Source organism: Ylistrum balloti, unplaced genomic scaffold (genome assembly GCF_031769215.1).
Source record: "Ylistrum balloti isolate Yb309-2 unplaced genomic scaffold, AGI_CSIRO_Ybal_v1 Utg371436, whole genome shotgun sequence".
NCBI lineage: Eukaryota > Metazoa > Mollusca > Bivalvia > Pectinida > Pectinidae > Ylistrum > Ylistrum balloti.
In genome coordinates, this window is record NW_026782753.1 from 17,950 (window position 1) to 38,664 (window position 20,715).

A 20,715-nucleotide genomic window follows, 5' to 3' on the forward strand; every position below is an offset into this window, starting at 1 on the left:
TTTACAATGAATATACAGGGTATTTCACTCGATCGTCCTGGACAAAATCATCGAACATTATGAACCAGAAACTCTGTGCAAACAAAATATTCAAGTAGATATGCTATCTACATAAACTTGTTAAGATAAGTAACGAAAACCACAAATTTAACTCTAATAGCAAACAATGAAGTACATTTCAGTTCAACAACATTGATAAAACGAGGTCAACGATCTGTATTCGTCACACCAATCACAATCATTTTAGGTGGCATGATGATCAAGGTACAAACATTAAAGAACATTAGGATGAAAGTACAACTTTAGTCATTAAAGTGTGATGGATCACAACCATGAAAGTGTCATATATAATGTGAAATCAGTTCAAATATAGCAGAAAGGTAGCACCATAGTGATCAATGCAACATGGAGTAGACAAAGAAAATAAAACGAACTATTAACCGCAGGTCTGAAACATATCACTCTAGAGGAGGTGGGCATTTTCGGATGTTGGCTTTAGTCTTGTAATCTAATTGTTCTTTAGGCACCCATGTCGGTCTATTACTGTTATGTCCATCTTTTAAAAATAACGGAAAAGGTGAGTGGGCATACCTGTAATTGTTTATATAGCAGGGTCATTAGAGAACAATAGAAAATTAGGTATAGCCTATGCCTTAAATGTTTCTTACCTGGAATATTTACTTGTAATATTTCAGGTGAATTTTAGTGATAAATATTTAATATCATATTCAACATGGTTATTATGACATAATTCCTGATAATAAATAAATACTAATATTATTGACGAATAATTGATTTTAACCAATATTTACTAAACAATGCACAATGTAATTTTTTAAATTAATTTTTCAAAAGTTTTTTTTCTTTATTCTTTTTTCACACAATCTATTCCTAATGTACTATTCCAAATGTAGCAGGTATGAAGCTGCGTCACCATAGTGGATAACATTGATTTCCCCGTCTCTGAATCTGGTCTTTAGCAACTGCAGCTGGGCTTCCACATCTCTGTAGCGTTTCGCCTTTGGTTGGGCGACTCCTCCAGCTGCAAGTTGTATGTGACGAATTTCATTTGCTGCTTGAATTCCATGCAGTGCTGATATCAATGTATAGATGTTGGGATGAGCATGCTTAATCTGTTTCTTTAGCTTGCTATGCCACCCTTCGAGATGGTTGGTGGTGCGAGGTCCCTCAGTTGTGTAGTGGATCCATGTGTTGATATCTCCTCCTTCTACCCACTGGATGGTCACATAATCACAGAATGGTGTAGTATTTACTGGCAGAACTGCATCCTCTAGGTCTACCAAAGCATTGAAACACACATCCTCAACACGTTCAGGGGAATCATTGGAAGCACAGCTGCTCGGCGCACAAGTCGATGAACATCTTCATTTTCACCATAGGATACCTGCAATCCGTGTTGTTGGGCCTTCCTCCAAATGCACAGAGTATAATGAAAAAAAAAACACCCTTTCACTGTAGTTCCTGGATAGACGGTCCTGATGGCATTTTGGGCTGCGGCCTCGAAGTCCAGAAAGAAGGTAGCTGGGTTATACGGAATCAGTAGATCGTCCATGGTATCGCTAATTTTCCGGAAGAAGTTAGTGTAGATAAGTTGGCTCTTTCCTGGTAACAAAGCAAATATCAACAGGTACATGACTCCGTCTTCCATAGCATGTAATGTGTATAACTGGGTAAACAGTCCAGTGCACGTGTAAAATGTTCCATCACAAAACACAGTATCGGCATTTGATAACATCCTGAGGTTCTCAGTGGTGGCAAACGCTATCATCCGTTGTTCTTCTCCTTCATCAAATAAAAGAAACTGTTCACCAGCCGATGTTTCCCTCCATTTTCCTTCTAGTAGAATTTCCTGGCGAGTCTTGGGAAGTTTCGGTAATAGCTGTGTCCTTGCATTGTATAGCTGTCCCTTGCATGATACGAACGTAGGTATCTTCTCCACAACGCGCTTAGTGTCATCGGTCCAGTTGACGTCCCTAAGTTTGGCAACTTCCTCCTGATATATGCTTGGTATTGGATGAATTTCCTCTCGACATCTTTCCTTTATATTGTCCATCACTGTTCGAACTTCATTTTGAAATGGATCCGGTTGGTGATTGTGTCCTCTTCCAAATTTAACTGGGATGTTGTCCAGAGTGTCCAGGGTGGACGGGCAGTCTTTGACACAGCATCTCCAATATATTCTTTCACCCTTATTGTTCTTTACACGATACCGGAAACCGTTATGAAGCAAGTTTTGACCTCCACGCTTGTTCATAACAAATTTGACTTGAACTTGAAGATACGCCATGTCTCAAATGCTATGTACAGATATTACGTCGAGTTCAAAACTGAAAAAAATGCGGGATACAATACGTCGGTCAAACATTAACGACGATCAATACACGCATCAGAAATCACCTATACTCCATCATACACTCGGATCTGGACAAACCTGTGGCGGGACATTTCTGTACGTCGGGTCACAATACCAGTGACGTCATCGTTATTGGCGTGGCAACGAGTATACACGACGTCAACCGCAGGCTACGTCTAGAGGAGAGTTACATACGGATATTAAGAACGGAGCAACCGGAAGGGCTTAACATAATAACGTAACAATGGTGAAGACGAAGACCACACCAAGGAAAACCTCGGAATCCGGGTGGAAGCCTAGGATTCCATGTATTTTATGCGGAAAAAGCTATGCCAGCATCAAGAGCCTGAGGAGGCACGTAAACGTTAATCACTCATCCACAAAGACCTGGTATAAATGTAAGATCTGCAAAAGGTCTTATGGAAGAAACTCAGACTACTTAAGACATCAGAAATCGGAACATCCCATGTACAAGGTTGAACCAGAAATAATACAAGACAATACTAGGGAGGAGGCGAAAGCACCATCCAACAAGAGACCATTTGAGAGTCTTACTAAGTCTCAACTAGATTTAGTAAAGTTCCGGGTTGTCCCGGGACGGCAGATTATCGGCGGAGGACCACCCGAGAAATCCAGACCGGTACTGGACCAGGCAATTGAGCATTTGAAGGAGGACCTCGCCCTAAGCAACGACTCTTCAGAAGCATCAGGATCCATGGCCAATACCTCAGAAAGCGAATATATGGGAGAGAAGAGAGATTATAAACAATATAATTATGTTTCGGCATCTACATCCACACTGTGTTTAGATGAACACTGATAGGATTATAGTGAAGAATTGACTCATTAACCTACTAACCGTGATGGAGATAGTGTAATTTATAACTGATAACATGTAGAATCTTTAAGTATAGAGTACAGGACGTACAGTAATTCTTGTTACATAGAGCTAGCATCATATACTACAGTGAACGGACTTTGAATTGTTACGTCACAATAACACATGTACTATTTATAAATTTGAGGGAGCCGCATTTCATGTACTTTAGGGGGAGAAAATTCATGTTGTCGTCCTGAAGAAGCCCGGGAGGGCGAAACCGGTAGACGGTATAATAAACCCTATAAACCATCACTCCACAGTCTGTTGTGATTGATTCTTATTGTCTGATTTTCCCTTTTGCTCAATCACCCTGCATACCTGGGGGTATCCAGCTGGGGAGTGAAGAGACCTACTAACCACCCCACGAAAACACACGGCGTTGGCTCTATTACCTGAACTAGTTTTTTCTTGATGTGGCCGAAAAAGTTGCTATAAGTGTCACAGTCGCTATTGTCGTGTATGAAAATTGGTCCAATGAAAATGGTCGCTTCACCAGTCTCATGTCGAATAACCGTCTTCTGTTTGTAACATGTCACCATCACGCGCATGTCGCACAGGTTGAAAGTTTTATAAACGCCCAACAAGCTCTGTCCTGAACAACACAATGTCTTTATGTCATCAAGTTGTTCGTCTGTATACAGTATTATACAAGGTTTTCTTTGGTCCTTTATTATCGACTTCACGATAGAAGTTTCGTCTAAGAGAGAAAGTCAAGTTCGTTGATATTGTCAGCTATATTTTGTCGTTTAGCTGTTCGTCCTGTTGTCATTTTCATGTGTGTACGATTGTCATGGTACTTTTTGTCACGAACTTGGTGTTAACTAGTTGGCCCTGATAACTCCTCGCACTTGGCTGTTAGCTTGGTGTAAACTTGTCGTGGTTTGTTGGATTTTAGCATATCGGAAATTTCCTGCATAACATTGTTTGGAGTCCTGACATATTCCTTGAGAGTTTTGAAATTTCCGGGGACGGACAATCCTGGAAAATGCCCTAAATACTCAACAACAGCATTTTGGTCGCCACAACCTATACCCAACCATGACAACTGCTTTTTATATTTTTGATAATTATTCAGTGAGGTGTGTAGTACCTGCACAATTCTATTACGCTACTCTCATCAGGCTGGGGTTAAAATGGCTCGAACACTTTTTTTTACTTTTCTCTCTCCTCTCGCAACCAAAAACACCCTTTTTTGTGACGGATACTCTTCACATTCAGCAGACATACTTGAATCGCCATTCTCGCATCCATTGCAATCCAAGATCGAATATCTATCATTCACGTCAATGTCAGGCCTGTCGCACACAAATACTGGCTGGGCACGATCACACTCCAAGAGACGTACAAAGTGATTTGGGACAAAATTTTGTGTCACAATCATCTGGGTCCACATCAATGTTACTACTTGAAGTCTAGATTTATTCATTTCCCTGCCAACAACTTTTCGCGTGTATGGTTCAGATACAAACTCTGCAAGGAGTTGGGGTGGATAGTATGACCGAATTGGTTGTTTAATTGCAGCACTTAATGCATATGCATGCATTATGTCACTATATGCACCAAACGTTGAACAGTCCCTCACAAGATTGTCTTTAATGAGATCAATAAACTTCTATTGAGAAGTGTCGTAGAACTGTTTGTTCTTCATTATTTCAATGGTCGTCAACAGACGTAATAGGCTATGGTTTGACTCTGTACCAGTTAGTCCAGTGGATACCGCTTGGTACATGCAATTACCGTCACCAACTGTTTTTACCGGATGCACTCTTTGTAGAAGGTACGGGTGTTGTCCAAGTAGAATATGCCGGGATGGGTTGTCTATGGGCAACCGTTGTTCACTTGTTGTAGTTTTTGGGGATGCCGACACGCCAATGTTCGGAGAAGTTGCTCCTCGGATGTTGCGCTGCTTTCTGCACTCTGTGTGATTATGAAAGTGCACCTTGCAACCTAAAAAGTCCAATAAGATTTAGGTATTCATTCCAAATACAATAATAACCTAAGCATTGCTCAGAATTATCTCTTTAGCCGGGTTAGAAAAACAATGTTTGCACTGTATTCCAAATGTTATCTTAAACCATTTTTAGAAAAAAACTGTTATTTTTACCGACAATTATATTCTTATTAAAACCATAAAGGTGATTTAAATACAGAAAGTTTATTCTTATTGTACTGATTTTCTCTTGTTCTGAGTTTGTACCAAGTGGATCTACCTGCGTTTTTAAAATTTCTACTAACCATTTCCCTTCTGATCTAAAAATCCTGCGTATCCAACCTATTTTTAAAGATTCTATAAAAGAAATTAGATTGACCATGTTAAGTCCGCCCTCTAAATAGTTTTTAATTATTACATCTTTTAATTTGATCATTTTTACCATTCCATAAGAAATTAAAACTAATTGTATTAAGCTGTTTTATGAAATTCAAATCTGGACTTGGTAACTTCTCTCTCGTTTTTTTTTTAAGTTTTTTTGTGTTATGTAACACCGGACAGGTGTAATAAGTTAATTTGACACCTGTACAGGTACCCCTGGTATCTGTGACCAACTGACTGACCAACTGAAATATGAGCAGCATATTTGTAAAGCAGATAAAGTTATTAGTATTGATCTTAAGGTGGGTACTTTTAAGATAGGTATACAAATTTGATATGACACTAGCCATCATCATCATCATCCTTCCACACTCATGTACACTCAACCACATACACACCCAGAGAGAGATCTGGGTTAAAGATGTATGACAGCACAGAAAAAAAAATTGAATAAGAGGAATACTTCAGGGTCAAGTTGATGATTAATGAATACAAAAGTCAATATCTCATTCCATTAACACGTTTATGTAATTATACTTTGACCTCTGTAAACCCCAATAACTTTAACCATTTTCTCTTAGACTTAACATTTTGTGGTGACATCCGGTTCTATATATATATAATTTGATGATAATTAAGATCTCATCGTGTCTGTTTCTAGTATTATGATGTTCATTATCCACAGAGAAACCAAAAATAAAACTTAATTTATTGAATGAGAATGGAATGAGAAGTGCATCTAGCATAAACTAAAAACTTTCTAAAAAAATTGTACTTCATGACATTCCCACATGAACAATTGCCTCTCTTTCCAAGTTACAAAACGAATAGTGTAGATTTTTTAATGATCCCACTTCACACATAAATGAATTAGTAGTTGATATATATAAATGCAAATTTCTGTACATAAACCATTGCAGTTTGGTGTTCTTAGATTTTCTAAAACAGTTTATATAAATATTTTCCCAATTCAGGTCATTAAGTTCTAATAATTCTTCCCATTTTTTTCTACCTGAGGGAGATGTAATTTTTTAACCATACAAGTGTATAGATATATTTCGATCACGTGACTTTATGCGGGTATTTCAGTTGACCGGCGCCATCTTGGAGGTATAAACACAGGTCACAGCTGTCATATCGTGCGATTGTTTACGTTTTAAAAATGTCGCGTAAAGTTAAGGTGCCAATGGAAGATTATCGAGAAAGTTTATTTAAGGTTGCAAGACAGCGGTATGAGGACAAAATTAAGTTGATCGGCAAAACTGATCTTTACAAACTGGGAAAAGAAAAGTGGTCGACAGACATCTCAAAATGGGCTAGTGTTGATAATGTCAATATCATTACTTTCCTGTTGTATTCAACAAGTGCCTATACGCTAGAGCAAATACGTTCGTGGAAAGGACTCGAAGCATATAATCAGTTTGTGTGTGGATGGGTTAGCGATGTCCCGAGTTCACGAATCAAATGGCCTGGTCTTGCACACGGCAAACGTAAGTAGTTCGTAGCTACTCTTTGCAATTACATTAATAATTGTATGATTATATTTATATCATAGATTGGTTATAAACCAGGATTCAGTTTGATTTGGGTACAAACATATGTACCGGGTACATAATACACTATAAAAATGGCATGGATTGCATTTGTTTTTACATATATGATCTTAAATTATATAAAGGTGAACAAACTTAACCAGATTTGAGTTGGAATTGGGTAGATGTGGGTAAATTGTGCGAACCGTGTAAACCAGCGTCATACATTAAATCAAATAAAGTGCCAGTGACATAGGGCTTTTTAATATATATAACCTGTACTGATGTGATAAATCTACCACCCTGGCTGCATAGTCTTGGGGATTTTTAAAAGCCTTTATACACAACCAAAACGCATAGATAACAGTTAAGTTGTTTATTACACTTAGAGTATAATCATACAATGCAGCAGATGACATCATAAAGAAAAACTAAAACTTAAGTTTGCCGTATCGGGGCTACTCACTCAAACAAGATAACTAACTAGAAACACTAACGAGCGTACACCAAACAGAATAACTTACAGCTCTGCAAGAAAGGCATCACCGATATAAATATACATTCCGGCAATACCTTTCAAAGTATGCCTGATGTCTCTTGAGCGATTCAAGACTAGTCAAGCACAAGAAATACAATCCAGACTTAAGCGATTTAAGAACTGGTATAACTCTTAGCGATTAAGAGAATTCAGACTTCAGTGATTTAACAGCTGATAAGACAGCACTCTCGAGCGATTCAAGAGAAATCAGACTTAAGCGATTCAAAGCTGGTATAACAAACTCTCGAGCGATTCGAGAGGCTAGTGAATCTAATTAAAACTAGAAATTGTTGTTAACAATTTGGCGGGCTTTTCACTTCTTTGGCGACAAGTTGACCGGAAGTTGACATTTATCCTGATAACGATATATGAGAAAGATTCCTTGTTTGTTAGTCTCTACAACATATCCAAAGATGAACTTTGAATCTTGAAACGTTAAGGAGATATAACTACATAATAATGAAGAAATACACTTTTTAAAGGTTCAAACATATTTGACCCCTGTGACCTTGAATGTCGGTCAAGGTTATTCATATTTGCAAGCCTTATAATGTAACATCTGATGATCAATATATCCCCAATATTAGTTCTCTAGCCCTAGTGAAACTTGACAAGAAGATTGTTGAACACTGGTACCCTATTTTGTATATTTGAACATTGACTCCTTTCAAAAACCGGAAGTTGACATTTTGAGGGAAGTTTTCCTTATGACAATCACTAGGAAGTCTCCACAGAAGGTTTATAATCAATTTTCATCATTGCATGCCTTCTAGAAATTGAGAAACTTTCATTTAACGATTTTTAGTTAATTGACATCTGTGACCTTGATAGCGAGTCAAGGTCATTTATATTATCAAACTTTGTTGCCAGTTACATATCCTTCTTGTATATGAAATATCAAGCCTCTAAGGCTTCCAGAACTTGAGAAGAAGTTTTTCAAAGATTGGTACCGTAAATAGCTCTTTCCGAATTTGTGCCCTACCGAAAACCGAAAGTTGACTTTTTTGCAATATTGTCTGATGTCTATTGTGAGGAATTGATAACATAATGATGTAAACAAAATATTAAGTTTCAATACTAATTGGTTATAGAGAAAATGTCATTTTAAGATTTTAAGACATTTGACCCCTGTGACCTTGACAGTTGACCAAGGTCATTCATATAACGACCCTTTATAGACTGTTGACTGGACATATTAAATATGAAATGTCAAGTCTCTAGACCTGATAGAATTTGAGGAGAAGTTCGTCAAAGTTAGTAACCCGAAATTGCAGTTTTCAACTTTGACCCCTACCAGAAACCGGAAGTTCACCATTTATCAAAATTTTTTTCTGACGAAACATGTTTGCAGGGTTATGTTTATAAACTGCTTTAAGCTTAAGTCAATAGCTTGAGCCGTTATTGAGTTACAGCCATTTAGGTAAAATCGGATATGACGTCATGGCGGCCATTTTGTTTTTCTGATGATTTTGTAAATGACACTAAATGGTAGAGGACATCTGGGGAAACCTTTCTGATATAAATTATTCCAAAAAAAAAGCCCGTTGGTAAAGATCTAGATCGAGTTTTTCGAAATTGTCGGCATTTTTAAAAGATCAAAGGAAATTTTCAAAATGGCATACAACGGAAGTGGTAAACGTTACAGAAAAACCAAAATCACTAAATTCATCGTAAGGACATTCTGCATCGATGTGTTAAAGATATTTTCAAGAAAAATCAAAATTGAAAAAAAAAAAAATTGTTTTCAAATATTGACCCCACAGCGAGCTTTTTTATTAGACATATTTTGTATTATAATGGCATGGGGAAAAGTTAGATAAGGAAATTGTCTACAAATAACATAATTGGACAAACTCTGTACACTGAACGGTTTTCGAGTTACGGCCGTTTTAAAGTTTTTAACTTATGGCATCATAGCGGCCATATTGGATTTTTGACCTACTTAAAAAATCTGCATCGTCACCTTCCGGTATGTACCTATAACATAGTCGGTGTGGTCTTTACCGTTTAAAAGATTACGAACCCACAAATAATAATGATAAGAAGAAACATAACAAAAACAATAGGTCTTTTCACCAAATGGTGAAAAGCCCTAATGAAAATGCCATCAAAAACAAAGTTGATAAGCAATCAGAATCAAGACATACAATGTATAAAACTAATATCTAAAAAGTATTGGGGAGGTGGGGGGAATTCCCCAGGAAGTAAGACCCAAAATGGAACGAAACTAGGAATAAAATTTACTAGTGAGCGAGTGCCCCCAATACTAAATAAAGGTAATAGAAGGTAAGGTATATGCACTATATGCAAGTACAACCCTGAAAAAACCTAGAGTTACAATAGGTCATAAAATAGATGAACCAAGTACAAAGTTAACACAAAAACATACAACAATACGCAATTAGTTGAAAAATGACATATTCTGTTGAGCATCAGAGATAACTGCAGGATCAGTATTGATATAGCGGACATAACAAGAAGAGGACCATCTACCTTGAAGTTTGAGTAACATGATCCTCTACACCAGCCGCTGCTGCGGAGATAGCAGCACAATCCAGAAAGAATGGCCATTAAAGAAATGATGATTCACACCTATACGTGTCAACGTTTCTTTTAACAAAGAAATAAAAGTCTGACGTTTTAATGGTTTAAGGTCCAGATCAATAGCATTGACCACAAACAGAGGAGATACAGGGGTGGCTCCTTGATGAACGCGAGTGGCCAGAAAGGTGCTCATAGTAGATACAGGAGTCAAGACTGAGTTCTCAAATACTTTAATGACCACTCCTTTTCCAAAAGGATCAGTTTTAGAAACACGCAAACACAGGTTAAACTGAGACTTGTCAGGCAACCCAGTGATGTCTCCGATACGAATGAAAGTCAGTTAAGGCACGACAAGTAAATTCACCACACCTAAGAAAGCCGTAGAAAGCAGTCTTGAAGACACACTGCAGCATAAGGTCTGTAAAGGGCTCGAAAATCCCATGCTTGCCGGTAAGCGCATTGCACATTTTGAATAAAACATCACAAGTAATAGGAAAACGTTTGTTCGTATTCACAACAGAGGATTTCTGAATTTCGCGCAAAGTATAAGATAAACGAAGAGTTCCGACCAAAGGGTCTCCCAAATTGGAACGAATATAATGAAAACGTACCCCTGCCAAGTACAGCTTGGCTATAAAACTATAAAACAGCTTGTATAAAACTTGAGTCTCAAGGCATGCTGACATTGGGTTACAAACCGGATAAGGAGGTCTCCACAAATTGCATGCAGAGAGCCGGGGGGATAAGCGATGCCCTGCATGAGCACAAAGGAAAGGAAACAATTGAGCCCCGAGCGGTGAGTAGCCAAAGTCATTTTGCTTAAGGCTTCATTCCACAGATTGTTGACTTGGGAGTTTAGCTCATCATCAAAGCAGACATAGGAAGACACGGAGTTGGGAAGACATCTGCCTGGGGCGCCAGCTGCCTGAAACGTTGCATCTGAAAGCGAGAAATAGTATCAGCTATATTATTCTGACATCCAGGAATGTGCACAGCATGAACAACAAAGTTATTGATCGCGGAAGTGAACATAAGTCTACGCATGAGACGCATAATGCTTTTAACCTCAGAATGACCTTTGGCGATAATTTCCACAGTAGAAGAAGCCATGGAAGCGTCTTTAAGTTTAAGACAGGAAGGAAAAATGCCTTGAAACCACTTGGTGTTGTATATTCCACCAAACCCATGTAGAGTGGCATCTGTATAAAGATGTAAATCAGCCAAAGAGGTGACGTGGTCGTCTAGGAAAAAGGAAACACCATTCCAATGATTTAAAAACAAAGACCACATAGCTAAGTCAGCTCTGCACTCCTCTGTCAGTTTAACATAGTGATGTAATTTAATTACTGTGGTTGATAGGGCGATTAAATGAGAAACAAATGAACAACCCGGCTTCACACAACGACTTGCAAATTCATATGGCCTAGTAAGCGTAAAAGTTCCTTTTTTGTACAAGATTTTTTGTGTTTGAAGGAATCTAGGATTAGGTAAATCCGCTCAATTTTATCCAAGGGTAGACGCGTTTCATTGGAATGCGAATCAAGAAACACTCAGAAGTACTCCAACCAAGTACAAGGGCCAACTGTCTTATGGAAACCTATGGGGATGTGTAGGTTATGAAAAATAGCGAGAAAACGTTCCATTGTAGCAGTAACAGTAGCTTGAGCTGGTTCGACCACCAAGAAATCGTCCAAAAGATGAAGTATGTGATTGATGTTGTAATTGGTATGCGCAGTCCAACAAATAGCTCGAGACAAAGCATCAAACAACTTCGGGCTAGAACGACTTCCAAACACAAGTCTAGTGAAAAAATAAAACTTCTGATTCCACTGAATGCCATGATACGACCACAGTTCTGGTTTAATAGGTAGCAACTTAAACGCGTCAGTAATGTCCGTTTTCATTAACCAAGCATCTGCAGTTTTTTATAATACGGACCGCATCGTCAATAGTGACATATTGTAAGGAACACGTGATTTTATCAATAAGGCTATTAAGACTAGGGTTCGAATCATCTTCGTGCGGGGCAGACAAATCCACAATGAGGCGCTTCTTCTTAGAATATTTGTGTTCCGCCAATCCGATGGGATTAATCCTATAGTTAGTGAAAGGGATGTTTTTTTCAAAAGGGCCGATAAGATGGCCTTTTCGAAGCTCTTTATCAACTAAATCTGTTACACAGTTCGGGTCATTTAAAGCTGACTTGAGGTTTTTGCAGATAATGGAATTGATCGGCAAATGTTGAAAACCTGTATCAAAACCATGAGTTAATCCGTGAAGGAGATGATTGATAAATTGTTGGTCAGGATAATGAAAGAGTTCAGATCTTGAAGCGTTGATATTAATCGGAGTAGTAGCAGTAAAAGGAAAGCCACAGATATCACTGGTTATCTTTTCCTCAGAGGAGGCTTCGTTGACTCTAAATAAGTACCAGTTCTATTTGTTGGGTGTTGATATTTATCCTCACCATTTACGATGACCACTGTCATCTGTAAATTAAACAAATGTACAACGTTACTTATTTATCGATTTAAACATTATTGTTGCACATAAAATGTCAATTGAAACATAATTAGAATGAATTGAAGTATAACACAGTCCAACACTTAATAACTGTAGCGTACCTATCAGGCCACCAAACTGTCTGTGCGATAAAATAGGCTGTAGTACAATACACCGTCAATGTTCAAATTGAAAGCGGAAGTAGTCAACAAATGCTAAATGCGGAACCACTACTTGTGGAATCCGGATAAGTTGCTGTCACTATTCAAAGGGTGATAATCCTCTATCTCCCCCCAAGTCTTCATGCGTAGACAATAAAAAGTAGTGGACCAAAGACTGATTAAAAGAGTCCATTTTGATGTGATTAACACTTATGACATGTCGTAGTCGGAGTGCCACTTAGGAGGAAGTACATTGCGAGATGAGCGGCGTGTTGGCTGAACATCATTTCTGGAGTCCGGTGGAGGAGCAGAGCGAAATTGAGCAGGTGAGTTGATGGTCTTGCTAGGAGAACTAGTGTCACTAGGTGTGTCAACCGATGCTCCAGGATGATAAAGTATGGGACTTGGTGAGGCATTAGTAAAGGGGGGATCCACTGGCGGATCAGCGTCCACAGAAGGAGTTGATGTGATAGACACAGATCTAGGTGTCAGTTTGGGAATTAATGACAAGTCAGTGGTGATGGTTCGAGTGGTGGGGGGCATTTGTACCGGAGTAAAGTTCTGGAGGAATTTCCTATTCCGCAGTGTCATGCGTCCTGAACCATCAACGCGGATAACAATATTTGATACATATATAGTTTGACTTTCATTCTTTCATTCAGCGTCTTTTGACCCTGATGACTCCTGATTCATCGACTCGTTGTTGTTCTCTTACTCCTTCATAAATAGTCTCCACCAGCTCCTTAATCTGAGAACCAGTCAGGATTTTCTGGAATTCCTTCCGTTTGGATTCATCTGAATTGATTAAATACAATTTACAAATATTTTACTAATTGTACATGTTTTCGTACTAAATAAGTTAATTACATTTTGGCTGCAAGATGGAAATCCTCTATATAAAACTCAAGACATGTATTTACTTAATAATGCAGTGAGTGGGAATCTCTGGTTGTGTACTGTACAAAGTATTTCCTTGTATTCCTGAAAATGTTTATATTGAAGACAAACAACCGAGACTGGCCCATATTCCTGTGGCCCAAAATGAAAAAAATCCCCCCCACAAAAAAAAGGCAATACACACACGTACACACCTTGAGATGATTTTGAAATTAACGTACCCTAAAAGGAATGACTGTATAACTTATAACGTTAATCAATTTTTAAGAAAATGACTAAAGGAAATCCTACCACCGATCTTTCCAATGACTCCAGTTTGAATTCCAAATCCAGGACATTTAACCCTTCACGTTGTCCTGTGCGGTATTCGCCGAAGCAAATCCTTGGCTCTACAATCGTGCTCAACTTCAAAATATTGCCTTGGATTGGTTTATCGTTGATCCAGATCATAAGGGCGATAGAATTCATGGATTGAAAAATTATTTATTATAATAACCGAGAAATTGAAAGTTTACGTTAGGTGTTCAACGCGCTTCTTCTTTGTAATTCGAGACGAAAAGTAGATGGCGCTGCGGTGATGCTGCTTCGAACATCAATGGTAAATATTTATTCACAAGTTCCACAATATTGAACGTGTCTATCTTTGCATTAAAAAAAAATATTTTCAAACAGTAATTTATTTCATTTTAGGGCCTAGTAATAATCAGCGATCTTCTGCATCCCCTGCATCCATTACGTAATCTGTTTGGCCCTTGTCGAACGCCATGCGGGAAATTATGAATCATATTTCGACAACAAGGAAATCTAAAGTACACCTTAATAACCTAGTTCGCAGAAATAAAAGTATGTTTATAGTTTGTTTATTTCAAATAGTCATTTTTTTGTGTCGTTTAAATTACGTGAAATACGAAACTTTTCAACAATTCACCTCGGTCCTAACATTTTGGTTGAGCGAATTTTAGAATTAGTGTATAGACCTATAAACGAAATTACATTGCAAGAACGTTCCTTTAATGCACATAAAAACATCTGTAAAACAAACTGTTCATACTTATTAATTTATTATGGTTGAATATATAAACAAAATAATTTAAATGGCCTTTCCATCTCGTAATTATAGGGAAATATTTTACACGTAAATCTGACTTTTACACAAACCACGCAAGCGGTACAGCAACTGATGCGGTGGAACGTTGTCAGAAAGGGTTTTACTCAGGATTACCTCGATTATAGACAACATAATACCCCTATAGAATTGTCAGTGATGATTTAGGGGCAATCCATATAATCTCGGACAGTTTCAGCATGGTTCGGTTTATTCACGCTACAACGTCGTCCTACCTGTACAATACACAGTGTGCCGAGTGGTGCCTACCGAGTGCTTTGCTTAGACGTTTCAGCGATAGACTAAACAACACGTTTCTTCTCAGCTCCATGTTTTTTTTATTTATTCCCAGAACGAGGCTGTCATATAACCAATACAGGAGAGGATCTAAGAGAGATAACTCTTACGAGATTACAACTACTATAGATCATTACAACTCCCCTTTTGAAAATAGGTATTTTATCTTTAAAAGTTCAATTGTCATTGGAGGGAGCATATGATATATATGTAACTTGTATTTTGTGGTTAATTGACCATACTGAAACAAAATAGCTCGAAATTAAACTGCGTTGATACATGTCTGAAACTTAATATTTCTTTGTTGTTTATAATATTGTCACAGTTTCTAGGTAATAGTGTATATCCAACCCTCTTGATTGAGAATTATATGTGGAACACAAGCAACAAATAAAATGTGATAATTTTGCAATTATGAGTGACCAAATTCACCAGAAGATAATGGACCAAAAATAGTTTTGATTTTGAACTCTTTACTGATGAATTTTATCAAGCATAACTACCAGGATCAGGATAGACTGTCCTGCCTGAGACCTAACATTAAAAAGGGGATTATTCTGCCCCTGTGCACTTCACATCTCATAATCTTTGAATCGTGCTGGCAGTTTCACACTTCTGCCGTATTTTGTCTTCATACTCGGAGAGTTTCCGGTGGGCATTGCTAGTGCTGTCGCCTTATGCGTTGGCGTGTCACTAGGTTTCGTAGTTGATTCTTGCTCCATGAAATCAGGAATGTCCTCTGTGTTTCTCCTGAATGTTTCCTCTCGTGACTGAATGATGTCTCGACGATTTTGACGAAACTTCTCACCATCAGGTGTCACTACTGTGTAGGACCTCGGGTATTCAGAGTGATTATAAATGTTTCCTGGAGTCCATTATCCTCTGTGTTTAAAACGAATCTTATCTCCGTCACTTAATTCCGACAGGCGTTTGGCTCCAATATCGAAATATTTTTTCTGCTTTTGCTGCGATTTCTGTCTGGTTTTCTGAACGTGTTCTGAAGACACTACACGTGGTTGAAGTTTAAGTTGGGTAACTGGTAGCACAGATCTAAACTCTCTGCTCATGAGTAGTTGTGCTGGTGATTCTGTATCCGTAGGCGAGTTCCTGTACTCGAGTAGAGCAAGATACGGATCTTGCCCGTTAGCGTTGGTTTTCTCAAGGATGCGTTTCATGGTTTGTACAGATTTCTCTGCTAAGCCGTTCGCTTGAGCAAAATAGGGACTTGATGTTGTGTGTTTAAACTTCCACTTTGTCGCAAATGTTTTGAATTCGGATGAGGAATATTGTGGACCATTGTCGCTCCTCACTTCAAACGGTATTCCATGTCGTGCAAAGATAGATTTCAGGTGTGTTATTACTGTTACACTTTTAGTGTTCTCCAACTTTGCTACCTCAAAGTATCGGGAATAGTAATCAGTGACTATCAGGAAGTCTGACTGGTTCCATGAGAATAAGTCGGTTCCCACAACTTGCCACGGTCCACTTGGTACAGGTGTTGGCTTCAAAGGTTCTTTCTGATTGTTGTTCCTCATATCCATACAGGTACTACACCTTGATATCATGTCAGCAATATCAGTGTTCATGCCATGCCAATAAACAATACTTCTGGCTCTGAGTTTGGTTTTTTCTATACCAAAGTGACCTACATGAAGATCTGACAGTATTTCATCTTGGAGACTTTCCGGAATTACTATCCTTTCTCCTTTGAGCACTATGCCTTCGTTGATAGTTAGTTCATTTCTAAGTTTCCAAAGCTCTTGTAGGTTTTTTGTTAGAACGTTTTTATTTTCTGGCCAGCCATTCTCTATCAATGCCTTAACTTGACCGAGTTGTTCATCCTCGTCTGTTCGAGTGCGAATTTGATCCATTTTATTGACAGAGACAGGTAGACTGTTCAAAACAGTGTGTACATGACAATTGAGTTCTTCATCCATGTTCCCATCCTTGTTGGGAAGATATGCACGAGAAAGTGTGTCCGCTACTACTAATTCCTTGCCTGGCCTGTAGATTAGAGTGAAATCATAGCGTTGTAGACGTAGAAGCATTCTCTGTAACCTAGGTGGCGCTTGAGATAGGGGTTTCTTTAGTATGGCTTCCAACGGCTTGTGATCACTTTCTACAGTTAGTGCCTGCGATCCACAGGTGTAGTTGTTGAAGCGTTCTAAAGCAAAGGTAACTGCAAGAAGTTCCTTCTCTATTTGTGCATATCTTGACTCTGTGTCAGTCATTGCTCTAGAGGCAAATGCTATGGGCTTATTCCTCTGTAGAATTACAGCACCTAATCCGGATTTTGATGCATCTGCACTTACGGTGGTTGGTAATCTTGGGTCATAAAATGCTAGTACTGGCTCTTTTGACAATATGCCTAGTATTTGCTTGAAAGCGTCATCCTGACTTTTGTTCCACTGAAATGCGACATCCTTTCTGAGCAACTCTCGAATCGGCTGTGTGATGGTTGACATGTTTGGTATGAACTTGGCTAAGTAATTGACAGTTCCAAGTAGTCTCTCTACTCCTTTTTTGTCAACTGGTCGGGGCATCTCAGTAATTGCACTCAGTTTTTCTGGATCTGGTTTTACACCAGCGGCAGACAGTCTGTGACCTATATATGTGACCTCATTTTCGCTGAACCTGCATTTGTCCTTGTTCAAGGTGAGATTTATCTGTTCGCACCTCCGCAACACACGATCGAGACGAGCATCGTGCTCCGCGTTATCCTTTCCGAACACAAGTATGTCGTCTATGTCCACTTCGACACCTTCAATGTCATCGAAATGTTGTGCTATACGCTTCTGAAAAACTTCTTGCGCACTCTTTATGCCAAACGGCATGCGTAGGTAACAGTACCTGCCGAAAGGTGTATTAAAGGTTGTCAAGAGTTGGCTAGGCTCATCTAGAGGGATTTGCCAATAACCACTGTTGGCATCGAGCTTAGTAAAGATTTTAGCACCTGACATTCGCGTTGTGATATCTTCAATTGTTGGTAACTCAAAATGTTCACGCTTTATGGCCTTGTTCAAATTCCTCGGGTCGAGGCACACTCTTAACTTGCCTGACTTGGGCTTTTCCACTAGCACTATGGAGCTGACCCAGTCAGTGGGTTCATCAACCTTTCTCACGACACCATTTTTCTCCATTTCGTTGAGTGTGATTTTTAATTTGTCGCGTAGATTTGCAGGGATTTTACGTGGTGGGTTTACAACCGGTGTTACACTTTTGTCAACTTTGATGGTGTATGGCTCCTTAAGGCAACCTAATCCTTTAAATATTTCCAGAAACTTGCTAGTAGGGTCCTGTTTATCCACTGACGGCTCAGTAACCTTTTCAGTCATCATGACCACTTTTACTAGCCCAAGGTCTTGACATGATTTGAATCCAAGTAATGGGACTGTGTCTTCCCTTGCGACGTAGAATTCAACGTTTTCATTTAGGCATTGGAGCCTACACTTCCCCTTTATGGGTATTTTGTTGCCAGTGTAGCTCGATAGTCGCGTTGCCGTGTCCGATAATTTGATTTTTGGTTCTACATTTAGACAGTTGAACAACTTGTCCGATATAATGTTGGCCTGGGAGCCCGTGTCTAATTTGAACCTGACATTTGTTCCATTGATGTTGAGATTTGCGAAAGCTTCATTAGTTCCAACCTCTGTTTTGTGATTATGTACTGCACCAATGAACAAGTCTTCGAATCCTTCCATGTCCACTGCCTCATTCGCGTGTACCACTTTAGTTTTACACTGTCGAGCGAAATGATTCATTCCCTTACATTTATCACATATTTGACCAAATGCTGGACATTTCCGATATCCGTGTTTAGTGCCACAACGTCCACACTGAAATAGTTTTTGTTTTACATGTTGTTTGCTGTGGTTGGAGTTGTCTCCCCTGACTGACTGTTTCTTGTTACCTCCCCTTGCACTATGTGTTGGTCTATTTGTATAACGTTCCTTGGGGGGTCTGTTTTGTTTATCACGATGATTTTTGTGTACCGCGTTGACTTCTTCTGTGTTTAGATTTTTTAACATTTGTTGTGACTCCTCACTGGCTCTGCAAGCAGTTACGGCCCTTTCAAGTGTGAGTTGATTGTCTCTCAAAAGTCGTTCTTTCACCTTTTCTGAAAATACACCACAGACAATACGATCGCGTAACATTTCATCTTCCAGTGTACCAAATTTACAGTTTTTTGCAATAATGCGTAGTTCGGTCACGTATTCATCAATAGTTTCTGTTTTACCTTGTGTACGTGTGTAGAATCTGTGTCGCCACACAGTTATGTTTTCCCTCGGGGCACAGTAAGACTTAAATTTGTTTATTAAAACTTCAATTTTGTCTTTTTCTTCCTCTGTGAATGTGAAAGTGTTGTAAATTTCCCTTCCGTCTTGTCCTATTATGTATAGGAATGCACTACATTTTTCCTTTTCAGATTTATCTGACATCGCTATATCTAAATATAGTCGCATGGATTGTTCCCATTTTCTCCATTTTTCTGGGAGATTTCCCTCAGACGCCGAAAAGTCTAATTCTGGGGGTGGGCGGATATGTTCCATTATGTTGGATTGGGCTGATAATGTCTATTTGCCTGTATTTCGGTATTTTACCGGTCTGGGTAGAGGGTTTTGGTTTCTGGCGGGTAGCACGTGTTTTATACAGCGCACACTAGATGTCATCGATTCGACAGTTATTGACGAGTTAAGCGATATGACATACAATATTCATTCCGCCGATATCTGGTTGGATATGTTGCCTTACCAAATACCCATATTTCCATCAGTATCCCACTTCTGACACCATGCTTTGCTTAGACGTTTCAGCGATAGACTAAACAACACGTTTCTTCTCAGCTCCATGTTTGTTTTTTATTCCCAGAACGAGGCTGTCATATAACCAATACAGGAGAGGATCTAAGAGAGATAACTCTTACGAGATTACAACTACTATAGAATCGAATGCAGGTGACATGAATGGGTCAAGTAAATACTGAGCGCTGGATTCTGCCGAAAGCATGTGGTCTAAGGATATAATTTGGCGTGGTGATGTTGTATCAAGTGCAAACGTATAATATATGCTACATGTACCAGTAGTGTCATCTAGGTCAGATGTACAAGATTAACATTAGCATTTCCAACATGAAAGTTGCGTACTGCACAGACATCGGGGGGAACGACGATGGCAGGGACTGTGGACTGAACAGCGGTGGACAGAGGCGGAGGTTGCACACTCGACGGCGGATACGGAGGCAGTAGACGGAACGACAGTGACGGAGGCAGTAGATCGGACGACAGGCGGAGGTTGCAGACTGGACGGCGGTTGCGGAGGCAGTAGACGGAACGACAGTGACGGAGGCAGTAGACCGAACGGCGATAGGGGCATCAGAGATCTTGTCTGTTGGAACTGATGGTCCAAATGAGACATCTGATATGGCAGCCGGGGAAACTCCGCAAGCTTGAAATCCGTTCTTTATATTACTTGGTGAAAGGGCGGAGTTGTACGCAGTAGTGACAAGTCCCGGAAAACTCCACTTTGTAATCGAATGGAGGGGATTCTCGTTAAGATATTCTGAGCAAGCTTTGT

General features: G+C 39.1%; 1 protein-coding gene across 1 annotated transcript; it reads right to left on the reverse strand.

Moving 5' to 3' along the window:
• Positions 1 to 16,016: 16,016 nt before the first annotated feature.
• LOC132562496 (uncharacterized protein K02A2.6-like) lies at positions 16,017 to 19,691 on the reverse strand. Its single transcript, XM_060227239.1, has one exon. The coding sequence runs from the start codon at positions 19,689 to 19,691 to the stop codon at positions 16,017 to 16,019; it is 3,675 nt and encodes a 1,224-aa protein (XP_060083222.1).
• Positions 19,692 to 20,715: the final 1,024 nt, after the last annotated feature.

What these genes read in the sequence shown, in the direction of transcription:
- LOC132562496 (XM_060227239.1), bottom strand. Translation starts at nt 19,691, where the DNA reads ATGGAACATATCCGCCCACCCCCAGAATTAGACTTTTCGGCGTCTGAG.